This window comes from Ranitomeya variabilis, chromosome 7 (assembly GCF_051348905.1).
Source record: "Ranitomeya variabilis isolate aRanVar5 chromosome 7, aRanVar5.hap1, whole genome shotgun sequence".
Taxonomy (NCBI): Eukaryota; Metazoa; Chordata; class Amphibia; order Anura; family Dendrobatidae; genus Ranitomeya; species Ranitomeya variabilis.
The window spans coordinates 183,995,394-184,023,297 of NC_135238.1; the positions used below are offsets into that span (position 1 = coordinate 183,995,394).

The 27,904-nt window shown below is 45.7% G+C and overlaps 1 protein-coding gene across 1 annotated transcript in view; it reads left to right on the forward strand.

Annotated features, from left to right (window-relative positions):
* Nucleotides 1-7,532: 7,532 nt before the first annotated feature.
* LOC143786280 (NEDD4-binding protein 1-like) overlaps nt 7,533-27,904 on the forward strand; it is a 44,859-nt gene continuing 24,487 nt past the window's right edge. Inside the window, 1 exon segment of the mRNA XM_077275556.1 lies at nt 7,533-7,894. Within this exon segment, the coding sequence (XP_077131671.1) occupies nt 7,619-7,894 (276 nt within the window). The 5' untranslated portion in view covers nt 7,533-7,618.

Consider the following 27,904-nt stretch of genomic DNA (forward strand, 5'->3'; position numbering starts at 1 on the left):
GTAGCTGCTGTCACCCGCAGTCAGAGTGCCCGGAACGCAGATAACTGTCTGCCTCCCGGACCCTCCTCAGTCATCAGTATGACTGAACCAGAGGTGGACCCAGAGCAGGTCCCAGAGGGCTCCCGTGGGGAAGGGACCCTGACGTCGCTTCTGGCTTCCCCTAGCCAGGAGTTTCAGGCCGCTCTGCACACCGATGCGAGCCTAGAGAGTTTGAGACAACTCGCCGGGACGTCATTCTCCGAGACTGATAAGGAGAAGGTGTTCTGGGAAGGAGGAAGGTTGTACCGGGAGACAGTACCCGGAGAATCACAAAAGGAGTGGTTGAGGGAAAGACAGCTGGTCGTCCCGCAGCAATTCCGGGGTGAGTTGTTGCGGATTGCCCATGAGATCCCGCTAGCTGGACACTTGGGGATAAGCAAAACTAAGGCCCGGCTGTCTCAACACTTCTATTGGCCTAAGATGGGGACAGATGTGTCAAACTACTGCCGCTCCTGTGTCACCTGTCAAAGAGTGGGGAAGGTGGGGCCTGCTCTTAAGGCTTTCCTCATCCCTTTGCCAGTGATAGAGGAGCCTTTCCAGAGGATCGCGGTGGACATTGTGGGCCCGCTGGCCATCCCCAGCAGCTCTGGAAAGCGATATATCCTTACTGTGGTAGACTACGCTACCAGGTACCCAGAGGCAGTAGCTCTGTCGTCAACTAGGGCAGATAAGGTGGCGGATGCCCTGTTGGCCATCTTTTCACGTGTAGGATTTCCCAGGGAAATGCTTACTGATCGAGGGACCCAATTTATGTCTCACCTAATGGAGGCTCTCTGTAAGAAAATGCAGGTGAAGCACCTGGTATCGAGTGCGTATCACCCACAGACCAATGGCTTGTGTGAACGCTTCAATGGTACCCTCAAACAGATGCTACGCATGCTGGTTGAGACACAAGGGCGCGACTGGGAGAGGTACCTCCCACACCTGCTTTTCGCTTACCGAGAGGTTCCGCAGGCCTCGACGGGGTTCTCCCCCTTCGAGCTCCTGTACGGCAGGCGAGTCCGGGGACCCCTTGGGTTGGTAAGAGAATCCTGGGAAGAGGAGCCGAACCCTTCTGAAATGTCCATAGTGGAGTATGTCATGCGCTTCCGTGACAAGATGCAGACCTTGACGCAGTTGGTGCATGACAACATGACGCAGGCTCAGGCTGATCAGAAGCACTGGTACGACCAGAACGCCCGGGAGCGGACCTACCACGTGGGTCAAAAGGTGTGGGTGCTGGTTCCCGTACCAACGGATAAGCTTCAGGCAGCCTGGGAGGGCCCGTACGTCATCCACCAACAGCTCAACCCAGTCACCTATGTGGTCATGCTTGACCACACTCGGGGTAGGCGAAAGGCCTTTCACGTCAACATGATGAAGGCTCATCACGAACGTGAACCTTTCGTCCTACCGGTCTGCAGCGCACCCGAAGAAGGGGAGGAAGACACCCTCCTGGACATGCTGGCCCAAGCCAAGGCCCATGGGTCCATTGAGGACGTGGAGGTGAGCGCCTCGCTAGATGAACCACAGCGGTTGCAGTTGCAAACCACACTGGAACCCTTCCGGGTCGTGTTCTCCAACCGGCCGGGAAGGACTTAGTTAGCCGTCCACGAGGTGGGCACCGGGAATCACGCCCCACTACGGCGAACAGCCTATCGAATCTCTGACCAGGTGCAGCAGATTATGCACCAGGAGATCGATGAGATGTTACAGCTGGGGGTGATTCGACGGTCAAAGAGCGCGTGGGCCTCACCTGTAGTTCTCGTGCCAAAGAAGGACCGGACCACCCGGTTCTGCATGGACTACAGGGGGCTCAACGCCATTGCAGCCTCTGACGCGCACCCAATGCTGCGCATCGAAGAGCTGCTTGAGAAGTTAGCTGGCGCAAAATACCTGACAATAATGGATCTGAGTCGCGGATACTGGCAGATTCCCCTGAGCCCCGAGGCGCAGGAGAAGTCCGCCTTTATCACACCCTTTGGACTGTACGAGTCCACGGTCATGCCCTTCGGCATGAAGAATGCCCCTGCCACTTTCCAGCGGATGGTCAATCTCCTGCTTCAGGGACTGGAGAAGTACGCCGTGGCGTACTTAGATGACATTGCCATCTTCAGTCCCTCCTGGGATGAGCACCTGCAGCATCTCGAGGAGGTGCTCAGGCGAATTCACCAAGCAGGACTGACTATCAAGCCGGGAAAGTGCCAGATGGGCATGAGGGAGGTCCACTACCTGGGGCACCGGGTAGGTGGAGGCACCCTGAAACCAGAGCCTGACAAAGTGGGCATGATCGTGAACTGGCCCACTCCTGGGACCAAGAAACAGGTGATGTCCTTCCTGGGCACTGCAGGGTACTATAGGCGCTTTGTGCAGCACTATAGTAGCCTGGCAAAACCTTTGACGGACCTCACCAGGAAGAAGCTACCCCACATCGTCAACTGGACAGATGGCTGTGAGGGGGCCTTCCAGGTGTTGAAAACAGCACTGTGCAACGCCCCTGTGTTGAAAGCAGTCGACAGCAGTCGACCGTTCTTGGTACAGACCGACGCCAGCGAGTTTGGCCTCGGTGCTGTGCTCAGCCAGGTTGACTCGGAGGACCAAGAGCACCCCGTGTTGTACCTGAGCCGGAAACTTTTGCCGAGGGAAGTGGCCTACTCCACCATCGACAAGGAGTGCCTGGCCATAGTCTGGGCCCTGCAGCGCTTGCAGCCCTACTTGTACGGTCGCACCTTCACTGTGGTGACCGACCACGACCCTCTGCGCTGGCTAAGCACCATGTGTGGAACCAACGGCAGGTTGCTACGCTGGAGCCTTGCCCTTCAGCAATTTGACTTCACCATTAAACACAAAGCGGGCAAAGAGCATGGGAATGCAGATGGACTGTCCCGCCAGGGTGAACCCACTGAGGTGCGCATGGAGGCATACCATGGGGTTCTACCTCCCTAGCGCACGCAAAAAGGGGGAGGTGTCACGATCTCATATAAGTAGTTTCTCTTGCTAGCAAGCTGTGGGCTAAAAAGCTCCCCTTCCCTTTCACTCAGCCAAGAGCTGCCTTGCCAATGTACATGGGGGAAGAGCGTTTTATTGCCTAAAGGAATTTTTACGACCAGGTTAGAAGCTTCCTCCAACAAGAACTGGATTCTAAGTCTCTAGAACCATGCGGTCCTTTGTTCCATTTTTGTAAGATATTAGTCAGACGATGTAAGATAGGAAAATGGTAGATATATCTTCTTATTCTCCCTCGGTAGATCTACGCATCACTCTAAATACGGGCGTCTAACTCCATCGGGTGAAGAAGTAGGGATTGCTCTGTAAATAATAGGACATATTTGATCTCATCGGAATGCCCACGATAATACGAGATGTATGCTGGGTATGGTACGTTTATGACATGTGCTGTAGCGAAGTTATAGAAATTAGACAAATTTAAGGTTGCCTTACTCAAACTGAAGAAAGGGGAGGGCGATCCTAACTCAACCCTTTCTGTGAGGTCACAGGCTGTAGGTTATAAAGTTGCTGGCAGGCTTCCAGGGGGGAGTTGTGAGTTTTTACCTGAAGCGACCTGACTGCGAGTGCTAATGCACTGGGATAGATGGAAACCCTCCTAGCCTGGTTGCCTGCAATGCTCTGAACAACTGTAAGTGTATTTCTCATGTTATTCCCTGTTTTTTATAATTACCTTGTACATATTTGCAATTGTCTCATTTGTAACATCTTTGTAAAATATTTAGATAAAGCACTGCCTAACCTTTCTGGAGTATAATATTCAATACTAGTTCGTTCTTTATGCTCTAAAAACGTACCCTGTCTCTTGAAGGGAAATTACGCTACTGTTTTGGGTTAGCTCCGGACCCGTTTAATCGGAGCTGGTGGCAGCTTACCGTGTGCAGGCTTTTGGGGGTTGTTTCAGCGACTGCGGCTTGATAATTATTGTTCCTGCCTGAGTGGGAGTAGTTATTGCATCGCTGCAGCGCGCCCAATAGCCAGTACATAGCAGGCAACGTTTCTGGCGACTAATCACCCTAGAGCATAAACTCACAGACATAATATGGAGAGGCGGCTAGTGAAGAGAGGGGTGCATGAGGAGGCAAGAGGACGACGGCCGTTTCGCGCCTACGCACTTCCACGGGTCCTGGACCCGTGGAAGCGCGCAGGCGCGAAACGGCCGTCGTCCTCTTGCCTCCTCATGCACCCCTCTCTTCACCAGCCGCCTCTCCATATTATGTCTGTGAGTTTATGCTCTGAATAAAGGACACTATTATACAGCATCATCGGGTGAGTGCCACTTCTGTTTCTTCATGTTCTGGATAAGATAAGCCCCCTGCACATGTGATAGCCGTCTGTTGGTCTAAAGTCACCCTAATCCGGGACATATTGGTGGCAGTGGTCAGAAATCCCTGTGGATTTCGTGACAATCTGCTGGCCGCAGCTAAGGGATCTTGACAGTCACGGTGTGAACCGTGACACCCCAGATCCGGGCTGTGCGGAGATCGGGGGTCAGAAATGTAAGCTCCTGCCGTTACCCCCACGTCCTGCGCCTCATGCCCCAGATCCGGGCTGTGTGGAGATCGGGGGTCAGAAGTGCAATCTCCTGCCGTTACCCCCATGTTTTGAGCCTCATGCCCCAGATCCGGGCAGTGCGGAGATCGGGGGGCAGAAATGTAAGCTCCTGCCGTTACCCCCACGTCCTGCGCCTCATGCCCCAGATCCTGGCAGTGCGGAGATTGGGGGTCAGAAGTGTAAGCTCCTGCCGTTACCCCCATGTCCTGCGCCTCATGCCCCAGATCCGGGCTGTGTGGAGATCGGGGGTCAGAAGTGCAATCTCCTGCCGTTACCCCCACGTCCTGCGCCTCATGCCCCAGATCCGGGCTGTGCGGAGATCTGGGGTCAGAAATGTAAGCTCCTGCCGTTACCCCCTCTGGGGCTGTGCGGAGATCGGGGGTCAGAAATGTAAGCTCCTGCCGTCACCCCCACGTCCTGCGCCTCATGCCCCAGATCCGGGCTGTGCGGAGATCTGGGGTCAGAAATGTAAGCTCCTGCCGTTACCCCCTCTGGGGCTGTGCGGAGATCGGGGGTCAGAAATGTAAGCTCCTGCCGTCACCCCCACGTCCTGCGCCTCATGCCCCAGATCCGGGCTGTGCGGAGATTGGGGGTCAGAAATGTAAGCTCCTGCCGTTACCCCCACGTCCTGCGCCTCATGCCCCAGATCCGGGCTGTGCGGAGATCGGGGGTCAGAAATGTAAGCTCCTGCCGTTACCCCCATGTCCTGCGCCTCATGCCCCAGTTAGAAGTCCCACATGTGGGGGTCATTCTCTGTGGCTTTCTTGATACATGAAGCATTGGAAAGTCACCAGCAGATAAAAGGAGGAGTTTCTCCAGTTACAGGTTTCTACATGTGATGACTGGAAACATATTGTACTTCTTCACTGCACTGGTCTGCAATCTGTCGTATCCAGCAGCTGGGAAATGCCTTGATGTCAATGCTGGGGACAGGACATGATGGCATACCTCCCAACTTTTGAAGATGGGAAAGAGGGACAAAGCTTGCGGCGCGCTTTGCGCGCCGCGGCAAATTTTAGGTCACACCTCTGACCACACCCATTCATAACTAGCCACACCCATATCCACGTCCCAATCACACCCATTTAGCACTGCTGATCACACTTTCATAAAGAATAATTATAAACAAAAAACTATGGCCACACAGTGCTCCATACTGTATAATGGCCACACATGATGCTCCATACTGTATAATAGCCCCACATGATGCTCCATACTGTATAATGGCCATACATGACGCTCCATACTATTATAATGGCCACACATGATGCTCCATACTGTATAATGGCCACACATGACGCTCCATACTATATAATGGCCACACATGACGCTCCATACTATATAATGGCCCCACATGATGCTCCATACTGTATAATGACCGCACATGATGCTCCATACTGTATAATGACTGCACATGATGCTCCATACTGTATAATTTCAAAAAAAGCAGTAAAGCCGCACCCTATAATTATATAGTCTCTATGGACATCGGGGCGCACGTCCTCACCAGGGGGTCTATCCCAGACAGAACAACCAAATCCAATTTGAAGAAAAGGACAGCGCCACACCGGATAGTGAAAAGCAGCTCACATATTTATTCTGCCTCCTGCAGCAATGTTTCGGTCCAAAGACCTTTGTCAAGCATGACAAAGGTCTTTGGACCGAAACGTTGCCGCACGAGGCAGGATAAATATGTGAGCTGCTTTTCACTATCCAGTGTGGCGCTGTCCTTTTCTTCAATTTGGATTTGGCCATACTGTATAATGACTGCACATGATGCTCCATACTGTATAATGGCCACACATGACACTTCGCACCGTATAATGGCCACACATAGCTACTCCTACACACGCGGCTGCGCTCCGTACACACACGCTCTACTCCATACACCTCGTATACACACGGCTCCGCTCCGTACACCTCGTATACACACGGCTCCGCTCCGTACAACTCGTATACACACGGCTCCGCTCCGTACAACTCGTACACACTCAGCTTCGCTCCGTACACATTCAGCTCTGCTCCGTACACCTCGTACAGACACGGCTCCACTCCGTACAACTCGTACACACTCAGCTCCGCACACATTCAGCTCCGCTCCGTACACCTCATACACACACGGCTCCGCTCCGTACACCTCGTACACACACGGCTCCGCTCCGTACACCTCGTACACACACGGCTCCGCTCCGTACACCTCGTACACACACGGCTCCGCTCCGTACACCTCATACACACACGGCTCCGCTCCGTACACCTCATACACACACGGCTCCGCTCCGTACACCTCGTACACACACGGCTCCGCTCCGTACACCTCGTACACACACGGCTCCGCTCCGTACACCTCATACACACACGGCTCCGCTCCATACACTTCATACACACATGGCTCGGCTACATCCACACTGTAAACACCTCCTGACCCCACACATAACAGGCAGCACATCACCAGGGCACGTGCTTCTCACCAGAGAAGGGGCTGTGTGAGCCCTGTGCCAGTGCTGCATGGCGCTCACCTGCGGGTGCCCTCACCAGGGCATGTCTGGCTTCCCTGGCAGTGATGGAGGGGCAGCGACAGCACAAAGCCTCATTAGGTGCAGATCAGTAAATCTGGACACATTTCTCTGCACGGTGAGAACTAGTTTCCTTACAAGCAGAGCAACAAGCAGCCTGCTGCAGCACATGGCTACTGAGCACGCCCACTCCAGCTCATTATCCTGCTGGCACCGCACACAGGGGCAGGAGGGTCGGTGTGCCTGCTCGTCCTGCACAACATCCAGCAGAGCTCCTCGTCTTCCTCCTCCAGCAGATCATGACCCCGTGCCCAGCGCTGGCAGCGCCTCCTTCATGCCACAGGCAGGAAGCCCTAAGAGTAAGACTCAGGAACATGGGGAAGGGGCGTGGCCTAACGCAAGGGGGCGTGACGGCAGCTTCTCCTGTGTTGTATGCGGGATCAGCGCGTCGGGCGCTGGACAGCAGGACAAAGCATCAAATCCGGGGCAATCCCGCAGAATGAGGGACGGTTGGGAGCTATGTGATGGGGGGTTGTAGTTTTAGAGCCACAGGTTACGGACCAGCACTATGCACAGCACTGTTATCTGCGACTGAGCGCCGCCATCTTGTCGGAGCCCGACCGCACAACGTCCGCTGTGAGGAAGAGGCAGTGCGGCCTCTAGTGACGGGATCGGTGACCCGCAAACCCGGAAGTGCTTCCTCGGACGAGAACTGTTGGGCTGAGACAGTTTCAGTTTCAGTTTGTGCTGCGGAGACTGACGAGAAAACAGAGTCCGGACACCGGCGGCTGCATGGACCGGTGAGTATCCGTGACCGGGCCTGTGGTGTACACACGGATATACGCCTGCTGTATACTGCTCCCCTGTATACCTCCCCCCCACCGTCACTGCCCTCCACAGTCACTACGGTTGTGGCTAAATCCCAGTCGGCTAAAGGACCAGGTCCTTCTGTGCACTGGGATTTAGCTTTCTCACACAGAGTGGGCTATTTCCCAGTCGGCAGAGGGACCAGGTCCTTTAGCCGACTGGGATTTAGCCTGCTCTATATAAGAATGCTAAATCCCAGCAGATAGAAGGACCCTTATTGTATATAGATAGATATGAATACTGTCATGTGATTTTTTTGAAGTAATATTGAGCCGCAGCCTGGATATGACATCTGATTACATATTTATTTATATGTGACAATTATACACACAAATTTTCCCCGTAATCCCAGTGTGTACAATATTCTGTGCCAATCTCATCTGCGACACGTTTTATTTACTGGTGATCATTTTTGTAGATCACACAACCACAGATTTTTTTTCCATGCATGCACCTAGGAGTGTTTTAACCCTCGGGTGATTTTCCGTTTTTTTTTTTTTTTTTAAATTTTCTTCCCATAACTTATTTTTCCATCCACATCGCCATTGGGATTTTTTATTTATTTTGGCCCCGGGACGTTCTTATTTATACCATTTTGGCGGGGATTTTTTATTTTTTTTTGTAATGGAGCAAATGCGATTTTTTTTTTTGTTTCTTATATTTTTATGATATATGACGTAACTTGTAGATCATGCAACCACAGATTTTTTCCATGCATGCACCTAGGAGTGATTTAACTCTTTGGCGATTTTCATTTTTTTTTACATTTTTCTTCTTTCCCATAACTTATATTTTCATCCACATCACCGTTGGGAATTTTTTTTATTTTGGCGGGACGTTCGTATTGATACCATTTTGGCGCGGATACCATGTTTTGATCACCTCTTATTTCATTTTATTGCAATGTTGCGGCGACCAAAAAAAACGTAATTATGGCGTTTCTAGTTTTTTTCTCATTATGCCGTTTACCGATCAGATTATTTTACATTTTGATTGGTCAGACCTTTCTGAACACGTCAATTCCAAATTTATTTATTTTTTTAAATGGAGCAAAAGCGATATTTTTTTTTTCTGCTATTTTTATGTTATATGATGTAACTGCATCATGCGTTGTGAAGGGGTCAATACTATAATTATTGGCCAAATGGACCAGGTCCTTCTGCCGACTTGGATTTAGCCTGCTCTCTGTGAGAAAGCTAAATCCCAGTAGGCTAAAGGCCCAAATCCTTCTGTGCACTGGGATTTAGCTTTCTCACACAGAGTGGGCTATTTCCTAGTCGGCAGAGGGACCAGGTCCTTTAGCCGACTTGGATTTAGGGTATGTTTCCACGTTCAGGAAACGCTGCGTTTTTCCGCAGCGTCAAAAACGCAGCGTCCAGATGTTACAGCATAGTGGAGGGGATTTCATGAAATCCAGACTCCACTATGCGTTAAAAAACGCATGCGTTTTTGCCGCGAAAACGCATGCGTGGTGCGTTTTTTCTAAACGCAGCATGTTGCTACTATGAGCAAAACACGCAGGCACACAGCAGGTGACCTGCCAGTGACCTCAGGTGCAGTTTTGGTCAGGATTTTACCTGCATAAAATCCTGACCAAAGCCTGAAGCAAAACTGAACGTGGAAACATACCCTTAGCCTGCTCTATATAAGAATGCTAAATCCCAGTAGATAGAAGGACCCTTATTGTATATAGATAGATATGAATACTGTCATGTGATGTTTTTGCAGTAATATTGAGCCGCAGCCTGGATATGACATCTGATTACATATTTATTTATATGTGACAATTATACACACAAATTTTCCCCCTAATCCCAGTGTGTACAATATTCTGCGCCAATCTCATCCTCGTCCCGTTTTATTTACTGGTGATCATTTTTGTAGATCACACAACCACAGATTTTTTTCCATGCATGCACCTAGGAGTGTTTTAACCCTCAGGCGATTTTCCGTTTTTTAATTTTTTTTTCCTTCCCATAACTTATTTTTCCATCCACATCGCCGTTGGGAATTTTTTTTATTTTGGCGGGACGTTCTTATTGATACCATTTTGGCGCGGATACCATGTTTTGATCACCTCTTATTTCATTTTATTGCAATGTTGCGGCGACCAAAAAAAGTCATTATGGCGTTTCGAGTTTTTTCTCGTTATGCCGTTTACTGATCAGATTATTTTACATTTTGATTGGTCAGACATTTCTAAACATGTCAAGTCCCAATTTGTGTATTTTTTTAATTGAGCAAAATCAATATTTTTTCTTATATTTCTATGATATATGACGTAACTGCATCATGCGTTGTGAAGGGTTAATACTATAATTATTGGCCAAATGGACCAGGTCCTTCTGCCGACTTGGATTTAGCCTGCTCTCTGTGAGAAAGCTAAATCCCAGCTGGCTAAAGGACCAGGTCCCTGTGAGTGTTTTAATACTAGACCTAGCAGGCTAAAGGACCAGGTCCTTCTGCCGACTTGGATTTAGCCTGCTCTCTGTGAGAAAGGTAAATCCCATTTGGGTAAAGGACCAGGTCCCTGTGAGTGTTTTAATACTAAATCTAGCAGGCTAAAGGACCAGGTCCTTCTGCCAACTTGGATTTAGCCTGCTCTCTGTGAGAAAGCTAAATCCCAGCTGGCTAAAGGACCAGGTCCCTGTGAGTGTTTTAATACTAGACCTAGCAGGCTAAAGGACCAGGTCCTTCTGCCGACTTGGATTTAGCCTGCTCTCTGTGAGAAAGGTAAATCCCATTTGGGTAAAGGACCAGGTCCCTGTGAGTGTTTTAATACTAAATCTAGCAGGCTAAAGGACCAGGTCCTTCTGCCAACTTGGATTTAGCCTGCTCACTGTGAGAAAGCTAAATCCAAGTGGGATAAAGGACCAGGTCCCTTGGAGTGGTTTAATACCAGACTTAGTAAGCTAAAACACCAGGTCCTTCTGCCCACTTAGCTTTAGCTTGCTGTATATAACAAAGTCTAGTGGGCAACGCAGTCCACCAGTGATTCACCAATCTGATGCACTGTGATGATTCCACGGTTCACTGTCGGACATCCGTACTGTAGTGCCCCTGTCACGCAGGGGGCAGTCCGGCAATCCAACCTACTACAATGTTTCCGCCAGGTTATGCATATTGCCGGTCACTGTGCTCCTTGACTTCACCTCAAGTGACAGCTCAGAGGGTGCTGTGATAACCGCAAACTGTCATCTCCAGTGACCTCACAGGTGGCGGCTTCCATGCCACCCTTAGTGTGTGTACGGCGGACACGGGGAGGGGTCACGTTTTATGATGTCACTATGGCTTCTGTATGTATTGGAGCAGGGGATCGTCTTGGGACCTCGATGTGGATTACGCTGGACCTTGTGGATCTCATTGAACCTGCAGGTGTTTTTTTGGGGGATAAATGGGTGAAAGAGGGTGTCTGTTTTTATATTTTAATTACATGTTTTTAATCTGTGTTTCTTTAGTTTTACTTACAGTGTTAGTAAACGGGGTGTTTCATAGACACCTCTCTTTTACTAACCCTGGGCTTGATGTCAGCTGTGATTTTTGACAAATCACAGTTGTAATTATACTTACAGCCCTGGCAAAAATGAAGAGACCACTGCAAAATGTCCAGTTTGTCTGATTTTTCTCTTTATAGGTATATTTTTGAGTAAAATGTAAATTGCTCTTTTATTCTATAAACTTCTGACATGTCTCAGAATTTTCAAGCAATAAATTTATTATTTTTTTCTAACAAAGAAAAATGGTCAAAATAAAAAAAACCCAGTGCTTTCAGACCTCAAATGATGCAAAGAAAACAAGTTCATAATCATTTAGAAACAACAGTACTAATTTTTTAATTCAGGAAGAGTTCAGAAATAGTGATGAGTGAAAGTGCTCGCCACTACTCGTTACTCGCCCAGGTATCGGTGTACTCGGCGAGCAGCGAGCATTTCCGGTATTATTCGGCGGTAACTGCAGTCTCCACCCAGCAATTTTGGCGGACTTAAGAGACCCAATCACGGTGCAGGGATTGTCTGCCAGGCCATGAAACGCCGCAGCCATCTTTGTTGTGGTCGTGCAGTGACTGGCTTGGCCGTACAGCATCATCCCGAGTATAAGAGACCTTGTGCCGCCCTGCTCGCCGCATGCTGTTCCTGTTTCAGCGAAGAATAGGGAGAGCTGCTGCCGAGATAGGGTCAGAATCGTGGTTTTAGAGTTAGTGTAGGCCTGCAACTCTTACATCCACAACTCCTCAGAAACCAAAAGTCCTTTGTAGGGCTAATTTGTGGGTCCCGATATTGCAGCGCTAGGCAGGCAGGGCACAGCATATCCACATCAATGCAAGGTCTGCAGGCACTGTATGTGCGTCTGCAGCGCCCCAGAGTCCTGGTCATTGCAGTAATGTCGCTCTGCCACTAAGGGGAGTGATGTTATGTCTGATTGCACTAAAGGAGTTTCTCTGACCAGGTAACACTCGCACTACACTTCACACTCCGGCCACCAGGGGGGGGTGGTTCTATCTAATAGGCCACTCCTCACACTCTGGTAAAACTGGGGGTTGGACAGGAAGACAGAGAGAAGTAACTGGGAAGAGCTAGAGAGAGGACCTGTCAGGGATGGGATCCTGGCAGACTCCTAAGAGCAGAACTAACGAGTGAACAACGGGAATACAGAAAAGAGGCATTAGGACCAGAAGGAGTCGTGCTGTTAGACCGAGGCAACATCCTTCTGAGGCGCAAACAGTCGGTGGCCGGAACGCCGAGCAAGTAAGAGACTCTAAGTACTACTGCAAACCACGGCCGGACAGCCAATTATAGGTTGGCTGTCTCACACAAATCACCTAAGCAGACAACGGAGGCAGCTGTAGGAGAGGGGCGACTCTAGGGTCCCGGAAGAACTCCAGGCCTACCCCATCATACGGGTGCTTCCTACCATATCACCTGGGGGACAGAGAGAACGAACATCAGAGACAGACAGAATCAGTTGTGAGGACTATCCCAGGAGCTCAGCAGGGAAGGACTACAACACACAGCGCTAGAAGGGAGACACTGATTCCCACCTGTAAAGAGAACTCCTGATGTGCCTTTGGACCGGCCGGTCTCAAACAGCCCTGTTGACAGCGCTCTGGACTGAGGACTCTAAAACCTTCAGTAAAGAGGTAAAGAGACTGCAACCTGGTGTCCTCGTTATTTACTACGACCTACACTGCGCTGCAATATCACCACCATTTACCACCACCTTTCACTGGACGCCCCTCAGCAGGGTCACGGACCGGGTCTAGCCACCGTGACAACCCCAGAACAGAGACTCAGAGGCCCGGTACCGGGTGCCCCTCGGCCATGCGGCAGTGGGGGCGCTCCACGTCCATTGCTCCCACTGCATCCCTCCCAAAGCTCCATAACCGCCTGCTGCTGCTGCAGCTTCTTTACTGTCTATATACCTATTTCTCCTTCTTTTTTTTTCCAAAAATCCCCCCCCCCCAAAAAAAAAAAAAAATACAGTCTGTTCTGTCAGACTGAGGCCTGTTGAAAAGTTATAGTTTGTCAGGCATACGTAGCATAGTTGTCTGTGCGATCCTTGTGCTCCCTTTTTTTTGGTGTTTTAAATTCACTGAAAAAGGCCTCATATATCTGCGTCCTCCATGTTTGGTCATTGGAGGCCTGTGTACTTATTTTTTGACTGTGTGATACTCAAATTCTATACGGCGCTATTTCGTATAAAAAAATTCAAAGGCCACAGATTTGCCAGTGTGGTATTTCTGTTAGAGCCGTCATATATCTCTGTGCTCCTAGTTTGGGCATTGGAGACCGGTGTACTTATTTTTTGGCTGTGTGATACTCAAATTCTATACAGCACTATTTTGCATGAATTAACTTAAAAAAATTGAATACAGTCTGTTAGGTCAGGCTGAGGCCTGCCTGGTGTTTGGGTTTGAAAAATCATAGATTTGCAGGCATACTGATCACATATTATTTCGCTACTAATAAAGACATTTGTGTTGAGCATTTGAAATAGTGCAGTAGTCCATTTAAAATGGTTAAGGCAAGGGACAGGGAAGTGGATGTGATGCTGATGGTGCATCCAGAGGATGAGGCCATGGGCAAGGTGAAAGTGGGCAACAACAAAGACCCACATCTTCTCTCTCGACATTCCTGTCCCAGTTTCTAGGGGACCACAGGACACAACTATTGAAGCCAGAGCAGTGTGTATCGGTGGTTGGCTGGATAGCGGAAAATGCTTCCAGTCACTTAGCCACCACCACCTTGTCTTCCACACAGTCAAGTCTGAGTAGCCATGAGTGAGGCCAGGATATTCCTCACCCTGATCCTCCTTCCTCCCACCATGCCGAGTGCCCTGAGACAACTGATCCCACACTTGGACACTCTGAAGAGCTGTTCAGTTTTCCATTTCAAGATTCAGAAATCTCTCCCAGTCAACTTGAAGTGGGGAAAGATGAGATCGCATGTAGAGCTGCCCAAAGCTTTGACCAGCCCCAGTCACACGAAGGCAATGGTGGGAAAGTGTCACAAGAGGTGGACCATGATGAGACACAATTTCTAGAAAGTCAGGAGGAGGATCAGAGTGCAGATGTGGAAGACGAGGTGGTGGATGACATAGTAACTGACCCAAGCTGGCAGGAGGACATGCGTAGCGAGGACAGCAGCACAAATGGGGAAGGAGGCATATCCCTCAACAGGCAGGAAGAAGCAGTGTGGTGGCCACAGACAGAGGGCATGCATCCGTTCCCTGTAACGCCAACATGAGTGAAGTTGCCATTCCACCTGTGAGATCTTCCAGAGTCTGGCTATTTTTTCAAGACTCTGCCGATAACCCTAAACAGGCCATTTGCAGCACCTGCCGTGCCTGCTTCAGCAGGGGTAGTAAAACAACCAGCCTGACCACCAGCATGATCAGGCACATGCAAGCAAAGCACCTGACTTTGTGGGCCGAACCCCCAGGCTCGAGGACCACTGCCTGCTGGTCACACCACTGCTTCTTCCACTGTTTTGCATAGAAGCCAATCCCAAGTACACCGTGCATGTGAAGATGCCTCTAGCCCTGCACCTGTTGTGGCCCACAGTCAAGCAGCACCATCAGCAAGCCCGTCCACGTCCTTGACCCAGCACAGCGTTCAGTTGTCTATAACCCAGTCTTTGGAACGCAAGCAGAAATACCCAGCCAACGCCCCACAGGCCACAGTCCTCAATTCTAATATTTCTCTTCTGCTTGTGCTAGAAATGCTGCCTTTTAGGCTTGTTGAGACAGAAGCATTCCGCAACCTGATGGGGGCGGTTGTCCCAAGGTACTCGGTCCCCAGTCGCCACTATTTCTACCGGTGTGCCGTACCGGCATTACACCAGCATGTGTCCCACAACATTACCCGTGCCCTCAACAATGCTGTTACCGGGAAAGTCCACCTAACCACGGACACGTGGACAAGTGCTTGTGGGCAGGGACGGTACATCTCAATGACGGCACACTGGGTTAACATAGTGGAAGCCGGGACCCAGTTGGACCTTGAGATGGAACACTTCCTCCCCACGCTGAGGATTGCTGGCCCTATGTCAATCAGGGTTGCCCCCACAGTCTACAGCTCCTGCACCTCCTCCTCTTCATCCTCCATCTCTGAAGTCAACACATCAGTCAGAAACTGGAAGCACTGCAGCACTGCCTCAGTCAAGCGGCAACAGGCTGTGCTGAAGCTAATCTGCATAGGTGACAAACCGCACAATGCAGAAGAGTTGTGGACCGCGCTGAAAAAGCAGTCAGATGTTTGGATGACACCACTGAACCTTACAGCCAGGCATGGTCGTGTGTGACAATGGCCGTAACCTGATGGCTACTCTGAGGCAAGGTGAGCTCATACACACACCTTGCTTGGCCCATGTGCTTAACCTCTTGGTTCAACGATTTCTGAAAAGCTACCCGGAGCTGCCGGATCTGCTAGTGAAAGTATGCCGTCTGTCTGACCATTTTAGAAAGCCAGCTACAGCTTCAGCCGCCCTTGCCATGCTTCAGCAGCGTTTTCAGATTCCAGCTCACCGACTATTGTATGATGTCCCCATCCCCACGCGCTGGAACTCTACGCTGCATATGTAGGAAAGGATTTGTGAGCAGAAGAGGGCCGTTGTTGACTACCAACATCAACAAGGCCATCGAATTTCAGATCAGACTCCACACATAAGACCTCAGTAGTGGACATGGATGTAAGACATATGTAACATCCTCCAAAACTTTGAGGACTGCACTAAGATGGTGAGTGGTGATGATGCCATAATTAGCATCACTATCCCGCTTCTCAGCATTCTGAAAAACTATCTGCTCACAATCAGAGAGGATGCATTGCAGGCGGAGCACGAGGACATGGAGCAAGGAAACATACAGGGAGATTACACTCAGCCCAGCCTCATGTCTTCTCAACCTGGATTGTTAGGCAATGAGGAGGAGGAGGAAGAACAGGAGCTACTTTCATGTGCTATAGATGGTACTACAAACACATCTGTATTAGCTTCTGTTCAGTGGGGATGACCTGAGGACAGGGAGGAGGATGAGGACAGCATCATCAGGCGTCCTGTTGATGAGGACACGGAAGTCTTGCCTGTTAGCAGTCTGGCACGCATGGCTGACTTTATGTTGCACTGTATTTCACGTGACCCTCGGATTATCAAAATTTTGGGTGACACTCATTACTGGTTGGTGACACTTCTAGACCCACGCTACCAGGAGAACTTTCAATCTCTTCTGCCTGAGGCAGAGAGGTGTGCTAAAATTTTGCAGTACCACAGGGCCCTTGTAGCGGAATTACTTAGAAACGTGCTCTGTACGGTGCATTTTGGCCAAGGGGGCTGTGATGGCACTCTCTTATTTTTTTTAAAAAGGATCCCACATTGGGGAATTGGGCATGACATTCCATTGGGCCGACTTCTTAACTCGGTCTCCTGCAATCTAAAATGTTCCTGCCACTAGATCACCAGGGTAAACGTGCTCAGTACTGTTATAGGCCGTTGATATTTGGGCTAGGGGCATGCGATGGCACTAGTGTACTTTTAAAAAAGGTACCCCCATTGGGGAATTGTTTGGCAGATCATGCACTGCATTACAAGTCTCAGAGACCCACACCACTACATTGGCCCTAATTCTTAACTGTCTCCTGCAATGTCTCTTCCTTATCTCCGACGACATGACCTGGGTGAACATGCTTTGAATTGTTATAGGCCCGTAAAGTTTGGGCATGGGTGGCTGTGATGGCAATAGTATATTTTTAAAAAAGGTACCCCCCATTGGTGAAACCAGATCCTTGATGGCAAACACTTCACATTTGTGTACCTTAAAGAGCTCACTGGAAAAGCTCCTTTTTGTGTTGCCTGGTTGCGCAAATTGGACACAATACACTTCATATAAATTTGATAATGCAATGATGTTAGTTTGGCTCAGTAGTTTATTACAAATATTTCTTTGTCCACTATATTAGTTTCTCTCCTTGAGAGCCATAACTTTGGCTGCCTCAAATGTACAAATGGCGATTTGTAAACAAGATTTAAATACTGTATACCGAATGCATTCAGACAATCACATAGCTGCATTTCTTGTAAAACATTTACAGATGTGACAGACAATGCTCATAGTGACACAATCTTGATAAATGTTTGTTTTCTCACTTCAGAAACAGTTCGAAGCCTCTATATGTTTGCTGTTTGTCATTGTAAAACATTAAGGTTTACTGAAACTCTGCCTGTGGTGGTTTGGTCTAATTCCTTGTGGCTTTTATATTCTAGTGGTTTATGGCCACTTGTCTGATGACTCCATGATATCTCAGTTTAACCCTGTTTTCTATTTTCTGTAAAAGTACTTTAGTTAGAATTTTGAAAATCTAGGTAATCCTCAGGTATATAGTTGTTAGTAATTTCCAGTTAGTCATATATTTTTATGTTACAGACATTTCGGTATAACAACCTTTTTTTGGGACTACCCCATATTCACGCTCCTGGGGCCTTTTAGGCCTGTACTAGGTTTACATGTGATACTCAATCTTTTTGTCTGTATTGTTGCTGGGGAAGAACTTTTATGACTCTGCTATTGCTGGGAAGAGTGTGGATTCTGCATGACAGCGCTGCTATGTTTGTCCAGCAAAGAAGGAAAGAAAATCGGAGCGTTTCTGTTCTACTTGCGGACAAAATGTATGCAAGGAACATTCAGCCGAAAAAATAATATGCGAGAATTGTCGGGGGAATATGTAAAGTTACAAATAAATATTCCTGCACCAAGTTTGCTACAACCAAAAAATGTTTTCATAAAAAAATTGCATATAAAATGCCTATATTTGGCGTGCCCATTTACTTACTTTTTTGTTGTTTTATGCACATAATTATGTTTTGAAATATACACATCTTAGGCTGTGTTCCCAGTAGCGCTGGGGTTCGCCAGAAGGGTATCCATAATGGATCTGACCTCCTGGTAACTCCAGGATTCTGCCAGCCTTAGCTGGGGTCACCAGGAGGTCAGATCCATTACGGATCACCTCCTGGCGGACCCCAGCGCTAGTTGGAATGCATCCTTACCTTGCAATTGTAAAATCAATTTTGAAAAGTATTTTTGACATTTCCCAGTGAATGCATTTGTAGTGGTTGAAAGCAATGTTAAAGTTGAAAAACGCTTCAAAAACGCTGCGTCTGAACTAAGCCTAAGAGGGAGAGGAAATTTTCGGTCTGGGGTTAAATATTTGGCCTTACAGGCAAGTGGTTAACCTACAAAGGATGTACCTTGACATATTTCGCAGCAAAACCTGTTTTGGTTTCGTTTTTAATGTGGTTTTTGTGGCACCGGGAAAAATGGCATGAATCTCGGAAAAAAATGATTAAGGCCGGTTTCACACTTGCATTGGTAGCAGCTGCGGACTTCCTCCTTGAAGCCCCGCCCTCCGCTGCTAGCTCCGCCTATTTCTGCATGCGGCCGGTATGCAGCCTGTGTACCTATATTTAACATTAGAGATTAGAAAAAGGAAGGCAGCACTCCAATATTTGTAAAGGTGAAAAAAGCTGTGACGTTTATTTCAGACCCACATCTTCATACGACGTTTCGGCTCACACTGAGCCTTTCTCAAGCAGTGGGAGGTTACAATTCATATGCTTATGTACATGTGATTCACAATTATTTGCATACCATATAGCCATAAAAGTGTTTGCAGTGTTAATTAAAAGTTAATTCATTTCATAAGTGTTTGTTTGATATATAAAGTGCATTGTGCTAAGGTGCTGTTTATGGACTGTTTAGACTCCATTAATCCTCCAATCATTTACTTCCAACTTATTACCTTCTCCTATAACCAGATATTGCCATAATGCTTCATATTTACCGGTATCATTAAGGTTTTTAGCGCTTACCCCACCAAATGAACGAGACCCACATGGAGGACTGCATGGACGCCAGTCTCGGCGTTCCCTATACTCTACTGCGCATGTCTGAATATTAACTTCCTGGTGTGCGAGTCAGTGAGATTGCGCCTGCGCATAGGTGCCTTGTCAGTGCCGCTCCACCATCTTAGTTGTGGCATTCCACTTCATGTTGCTTATTATTTAGCGCTTCTGCGCTGGGCACTATATTTGCCACACTGCACCAACCTGTACGTTAATGATGGTATTAATAGCATTGGTCTAATAATTTTTATTACTTATATGGTTCACTCTTGGCTAGCAGGAAAATACCTTATTCAGGCTATCTCCCACTGCCAATGAGCCTCTGCACTGATCCATGTCCTTCTCAGGTCACATGACCACCGCAGCAGGACCCATATGAGTGTATAACTAAAAAATGAGTATTCCTTAGACCAAATTAGTTGAAATTTATTTTATTGACGCCATATTTGTATATTATTCTCATTTCAATCTCACTGGCCAGCAGACCAAGACATTTTTTATATATATGATAAATTACCAAAAATTATACCATATTTTTTGTTTTTTTTTATTTTTTTATTTATTATGTCCTCCTCTGTGGATTTCTTCCATATATCAGTAGGGCAGGGGCCTTTTTGTTGAGGATGGAGTCGTATCTAAAATTACAAACAAAACACTTAGTAAAAATGAAATAATAGAACAGTCCACATTCCATATATTCCATATATATCCAACAGTGTAAAGACACCAAATTTGAAGAACACATAATTTTAAGACTTTTTTCCATATTAATGAATTTTAAACTCTACATTTAGGCCTCTTGGCTTCAGTGTGTCCAACTCATAAATCCAACGCAGTTCCAATTTTTTCAATAGGTATGCTCTATCCCCCCCTCTCCTTTGGACAGGGACTCTGTCTATGATTCTAAATTTCAAGTCCTTTTCCGTGTGGTTAAAGTCCAAGAAGTGTTTTGAGACTGGCAAGTCCTGTCTTTTCTTTCTTATCGTATGCCTATGATTATTCATACGCGTTTTAAGCTCACACGTTGTCTCCCCAATATACCACAGTTTGCAAGGGCATTCCAATAGGTAGATGACATAGTCTGAGTCACATGTGACATATTCCTCAATAGTATATTGTTTATTTGTTACTGGGTGGCTAAACTTAGATCCCTTTATCATATGTTTGCAGTTCACGCATGATAGACACGGGAAGCTACCATGCTGTTTTGCACCTGTTATTGTGGTTTGACCAACAGCCTTTAGAGGGCCAATATCCGATTTAACTATCTGGTCTTTAAGATTTTTACTTCTCCGATATGAGAAGAGTGGAGGTTCTCTAAATTCTTTAATTTTTGGAAGGCACTTTCCCAGCATACTCCAATGTCTCCTAATCACCTCAGCAATGGGCCCACTTTCCTCCGTATATGTTGTGACAAATGGTATTCTTTTTAACACTTTTTTTGCTGTACTGTTTTTAAGCAACTCCCTTCTATTTCTTTTTAGGGTATTGTCTTTTACTCTATTTAACAATTCCTTCGGATATTCTCTCTCCAAAAATTTTTTTGTTAAGCCATCTATTACTTCCTCAATCTCATTTTCATTTTTGACAATTCTACGCACCCTCAACAGTTGGCTAAGAGGAATTGATCTCACCATACTGCGAGGGTGTTGGCTATCAAATACCAAGAGGTTATTCCTGTCTGTCTCTTTAACGAACAGGGTTGTTGTCAACTCCCCATTCTCTTGCTTTATCAGTACATCTAAAAATTGTATACTGGACTTTGAAGAGGTTAGTGTAAACTTAATTGTTTCATCAATTTCATTTAGATACTCATGGAACGTGTTGAGTTCTTTCTCTGTACCTGTCCATAGGAGGAAGATGTCGTCTATGTATCGCCACCACACCAACACATGTTGGAAGTGGTGGGACACATAGACGAGATCCTCCTCCAGTACACTCATTACAAGATTAGCATAAGCGGGGGCCATACTGGCCCCCATTGCTGTTCCGCATTGTTGCGCATAAAATGTATCACCAAAGAGGAAATAGCTACGCCTCAAAATAATTTCCAATAATTTTAGTATAATTTCTTTACCATCCACAGATATTTCAATTGTATTTAGCTTCTTTTCTATTGCTTTCAACCCAGATTGGTGTGTTATTGATGTATATAGAGAGATGACATCATAAGATGCCATAATCACCTCCCCTTTTAATTTCACGTTTTCCAATTTGTTTAAAAAATCTGTTGTGTCTTGGATGTAAGATTTGCTTTCTTTGGCTATCGGATTGAGGATTCTATCAAGAAATGTTCCTAACCCACTGAACACTGAGTCCACCCCCGACACTATAGGGCGTCCCGGGGGGTCCCTCAGTGACTTATGGATTTTTGGTGTAGTATATAGTACTGGCGTTCTAGGAAATTTAACATATAAATAATCCATAAGTTCTTGATCAATTATTTTTTTATTAACTGCATCTTCTAGGCAATTCTTGATTTCCGCCATAATGCTGAATTTAGGGTCCCCCTCTAGTTTTTGATACACTTTTTCGTCTTGCAATTGGCTGTTAATTTCTGCTATATATTTATGCCTGTCCATGATGACGACCGCACCACCCTTATCTGCAGGTTTAATGATGAGGTCGCCATCATGGACAAGTTCCTGCAACGCTTTAGATTCCTCAACAGTCATATTGGGATGTTTAAATTTTTTTATTCCCCCTTTTCTTATTTCCTCAATCTCCTCTCTTACAGCTTTTTCAAAAGCATTAATCACTGCTGAATTAACGGGCGGCGTAAATTCACTACGTTTTTTAAGTTCCAAAGATCTAGAATTAAATTCACTTTCCCCCTCCATGGTTTTTGTATCCTTATTCTGAAACCACTCCTTTAATTTTATGGATCTAAAAAACCTCTCCAAATCTATTTGTAAATTGAACCAATTGGTATGTGCACATGGAGAGAAAGATAGTCCCGTGCTGGGGAGAGTACCTTGTCAGAAATATTGATTACGAGGTCTGCTCCCGCTTCTTGTTGGCTGCCTGTCTCTGGGGCTGTGATCTGTTTTTCTCCGGTTTTCTTTTGTTCCCGGTGGTGCCGCTTGCCTCCTCTCCTCTTACGTTTGATGCTCCTTCTTGTGTCTTTTCCTGGTCTATAAGAAAAATCAACATTATATATCTGCCCAGTTCTTTCATCACCATATCGATTTTGCCCATGGCCACCTTTCTTTTTCCATATGGGTTTGTTATTTTCTCTCTGCCATGTATAAATATTCCCTGCTTCATAATCTTCTAAATCTCTATTCCACTTTTTCCTTTTGATTTCTTCCAAATCATTACGTAATTTAATACTTTCTTTCTCAACTTTTTCTTTAAAAATATTCCATTTATATTTATTCCGTATACTTGATCTCAAGCCAAACACCATCTACATTAGAACTTAAACGCAAGTATGAAAGTGATGTCAAACGTATGATTAATTTGCAGTTACATATGATAACCTTAGGCCAATATTATAAAGAAGGTAAAATTCCAAGAGGCTTGAGATCAAGTATACGCCCAAATTTATTTCAAAGTAACGCTATATACTGTGCACGTTTTGTTATGTTATCCAATAAGTATGCCATGGACACTATCCTGTTAAACATTGAATTTTTGCAAGAAGAAATCAAGAAATTACAACAGAATATAGAAGGATTTGAATGCAAGATTAAATTATTAATAACAATTGAAGAATGGAATATTTTTAAAGAAAAAGTTGAGAAAGAAAGTATTAAATTACGTAATGATTTGGAAGAAATCAAAAGGAAAAAGTGGAATAGAGATTTAGAAGATTATGAAGCAGGGAATATTTATACATGGCAGAGAGAAAATAACAAACCCATATGGAAAAAGAAAGGTGGCCATGGGCAAAATCGATATGGTGATGAAAGAACTGGGCAGATATATAATGTTGATTTTTCTTATAGACCAGGAAAAGACACAAGAAGGAGCATCAAACGTAAGAGGAGAGGAGGCAAGCGGCACCACCGGGAACAAAAGAAAACCGGAGAAAAACAGATCACAGCCCCAGAGACAGGCAGCCAACAAGAAGCGGGAGCAGACCTCGTAATCAATATTTCTGACAAGGTACTCTCCCCAGCACAGGTCTCTATCCTGAGCAAGGGACTATCTTTCTCTCCATGTGCACATACCAATTGGTTCAATTTACAAATAGATTTGGAGAGGTTTTTTAGATCCATAAAATTAAAGGAGTGGTTTCAGAATAAGGATACAAAAACCATGGAGGGGGAAAGTGAATTTAATTCTAGATCTTTGGAACTTAAAAAACGTAGTGAATTTACGCCGCCCGTTAATTCAGCAGTGATTAATGCTTTTGAAAAAGCTGTAAGAGAGGAGATTGAGGAAATAAGAAAAGGGGGAATAAAAAAATTTAAACATCCCAATATGACTGTTGAGGAATCTAAAGCGTTGCAGGAACTTGTCCATGATGGCGACCTCATCATTAAACCTGCAGATAAGGGTGGTGCGGTCGTCATCATGGACAGGCATAAATATATAGCAGAAATTAACAGCCAATTGCAAGACGAAAAAGTGTATCAAAAACTAGAGGGGGACCCTAAATTCAGCATTATGGCGGAAATCAAGAATTGCCTAGAAGATGCAGTTAATAAAAAAATAATTGATCAAGAACTTATGGATTATTTATATGTTAAATTTCCTAGAACGCCAGTACTATATACTACACCAAAAATCCATAAGTCACTGAGGGACCCCCCGGGACGCCCTATAGTGTCGGGGGTGGACTCAGTGTTCAGTGGGTTAGGAACATTTCTTGATAGAATCCTCAATCCGATAGCCAAAGAAAGCAAATCTTACATCCAAGACACAACAGATTTTTTAAACAAATTGGAAAATGTGAAATTAAAAGGGGAGGTGATTATGGCATCTTATGATGTCATCTCTCTATATACATCAATAACACACCAATCTGGGTTGAAAGCAATAGAAAAGAAGCTAAATACAATTGAAATATCTGTGGATGGTAAAGAAATTATACTAAAATTATTGGAAATTATTTTGAGGCGTAGCTATTTCCTCTTTGGTGATACATTTTATGCGCAACAACGCGGAACAGCAATGGGGGCCAGTATGGCCCCCGCTTATGCTAATCTTGTAATGAGTGTACTGGAGGAGGATCTCGTCTATGTGTCCCACCACTTCCAACATGTGTTGGTGTGGTGGCGATACATAGACGACATCTTCCTCCTATGGACAGGTACAGAGAAAGAACTCAACACGTTCCATGAGTATCTAAATGAAATTGATGAAACAATTAAGTTTACACTAACCTCTTCAAAGTCCAGTATACAATTTTTAGATGTACTGATAAAGCAAGAGAATGGGGAGTTGACAACAACCCTGTTCGTTAAAGAGACAGACAGGAATAACCTCTTGGTATTTGATAGCCAACACCCTCGCAGTATGGTGAGATCAATTCCTCTTAGCCAACTGTTGAGGGTGCGTAGAATTGTCAAAAATGAAAATGAGATTGAGGAAGTAATAGATGGCTTAACAAAAAAATTTTTGGAGAGAGGATATCCGAAGGAATTGTTAAATAGAGTAAAAGACAATACCCTAAAAAGAAATAGAAGGGAGTTGCTTAAAAACAGTACAGCAAAAAAAGTGTTAAAAAGAATACCATTTGTCACAACATATACGGAGGAAAGTGGGCCCATTGCTGAGGTGATTAGGAGACATTGGAGTATGCTGGGAAAGTGCCTTCCAAAAATTAAAGAATTTAGAGAACCTCCACTCTTCTCATATCGGAGAAGTAAAAATCTTAAAGACCAGATAGTTAAATCGGATATTGGCCCTCTAAAGGCTGTTGGTCAAACCACAATAACAGGTGCAAAACAGCATGGTAGCTTCCCGTGTCTATCATGCGTGAACTGCAAACATATGATAAAGGGATCTAAGTTTAGCCACCCAGTAACAAATAAACAATATACTATTGAGGAATATGTCACATGTGACTCAGACTATGTCATCTACCTATTGGAATGCCCTTGCAAACTGTGGTATATTGGGGAGACAACGTGTGAGCTTAAAACGCGTATGAATAATCATAGGCATACGATAAGAAAGAAAAGACAGGACTTGCCAGTCTCAAAACACTTCTTGGACTTTAACCACACGGAAAAGGACTTGAAATTTAGAATCATAGACAGAGTCCCTGTCCAAAGGAGAGGGGGGGATAGAGCATACCTATTGAAAAAATTGGAACTGCGTTGGATTTATGAGTTGGACACACTGAAGCCAAGAGGCCTAAATGTAGAGTTTAAAATTCATTAATATGGAAAAAAGTCTTAAAATTATGTGTTCTTCAAATTTGGTGTCTTTACACTGTTGGATATATATGGAATATATGGAATGTGGACTGTTCTATTATTTCATTTTTACTAAGTGTTTTGTTTGTAATTTTAGATACGACTCCATCCTCAACAAAAAGGCCCCTGCCCTACTGATATATGGAAGAAATCCACAGAGGAGGACATAATAAATAAAAAAATAAAAAAAAACAAAAAATATGGTATAATTTTTGGTAATTTATCATATATATAAAAAATGTCTTGGTCTGCTGGCCAGTGAGATTGAAATGAGAATAATATACAAATATGGCGTCAATAAAATAAATTTCAACTAATTTGGTCTAAGGAATACTCATTTTTTAGTTATACACTCATATGGGTCCTGCTGCGGTGGTCATGTGACCTGAGAAGGACATGGATCAGTGCAGAGGCTCATTGGCAGTGGGAGATAGCCTGAATAAGGTATTTTCCTGCTAGCCAAGAGTGAACCATATAAGTAATAAAAATTATTAGACCAATGCTATTAATACCATCATTAACGTACAGGTTGGTGTAGTGTGGCAAATATAGTGCCCAGCGCAGAAGCGCTAAATAATAAGCAACATGAAGTGGAATGCCACAACTAAGATGGTGGAGCGGCACTGACAAGGCACCTATGCGCAGGCGCAATCTCACTGACTCGCACACCAGGAAGTTAATATTCAGACATGCGCAGTAGAGTATAGGGAACGCCGAGACTGGCGTCCATGCAGTCCTCCATGTGGGTCTCGTTCATTTGGTGGGGTAAGCGCTAAAAACCTTAATGATACCGGTAAATATGAAGCATTATGGCAATATCTGGTTATAGGAGAAGGTAATAAGTTGGAAGTAAATGATTGGAGGATTAATGGAGTCTAAACAGTCCATAAACAGCACCTTAGCACAATGCACTTTATATATCAAACAAACACTTATGAAATGAATTAACTTTTAATTAACACTGCAAACACTTTTATGGCTATATGGTATGCAAATAATTGTGAATCACATGTATATAAGCATATGAATTGTAACCTCCCACTGCTTGAGAAAGGCTCAGTGTGAGCCGAAACGTCGTATGAAGATGTGGGTCTGAAATAAACGTCACAGCTTTTTTCACCTTTACAAATATTGGAGTGCTGCCTTCCTTTTTCTAATCTCTGATACTTGGGTGGATAAGTGGACTGTCCTGCCTGGAAGGCCTGGCACCCGTCGGTGAGCTTGTGCTGTTTTCACTTTTTTTGTATATATTTAACATTAGGTACGCAGGTCGTGCCGCAGTATGCAGATGTTGCCGCATGCGTCGTTTTGACGATGCGGAGACCAGCGTAGGACGCAGCTTGTAGCAATTTTTCTTCTCTGCATCGTCAAAACGACGCATGCGGAAGCATCCGCATACTGCGGCACGACCTGCGTACCTAATGTCAAATATAGGTATACAGGCTGCATGCCGGCCGCATGCAGAAATAGGCAGAGCTAGCGGCGGAGCTTCACGGAGGAAGTCCGCAGCTGCTACCAACGCAAGTGTGAAACCGGCCTAAGGGTATGTTTCCACGTTCAGGATTGCATCAGGCTTTGGTCAGGATTTTATGCAAGTAAAATCCTGACCAAAACTGCACCTGAGGTCACTGGCAGGTCACCTGCGGTGTACCTGCGTGTTTTGCTCATAGTAGCAACATGCAGCGTTTTGAAAAAACGCACAACGCATGCGTTTTCGCGGCAAAAACTCATGCGTTTTTTCACACATAGTGCAGTCTGGATTTCATAAAATCCCATCCACTATGCTGTAACATCTGGACGCTGCGTTTTTGACGCTGCGGAAAAACGCAGCGTTTCCTGAATGTGGAAACATACCCTAAGGCTGTGAACTAGGAGTCAGGAATGCTTCTAGGGCTTATCCCCATGATGTTCCTGTGTCTTTTGAGCAGTGTTTCCATCATTTTCAGATGTTTTTAGAAATTAAAAGGACCCCCGGGGGGATCGCAGTAAAAATACTCTGGTCTCACGTAGACTTATATTGGGTTCGCTGTTCTGGCCGAGTACCTGAGAATTCCAATTTGCCCGACCCGAGCAACGAGCACCCGAGCATTTTAGTGCTCGCCCATCACTATTCAGAAATTAATATTTTGTGTAATAACCATAATTTTTAATCACAGCTTACATGCATCTTGGCATGCTT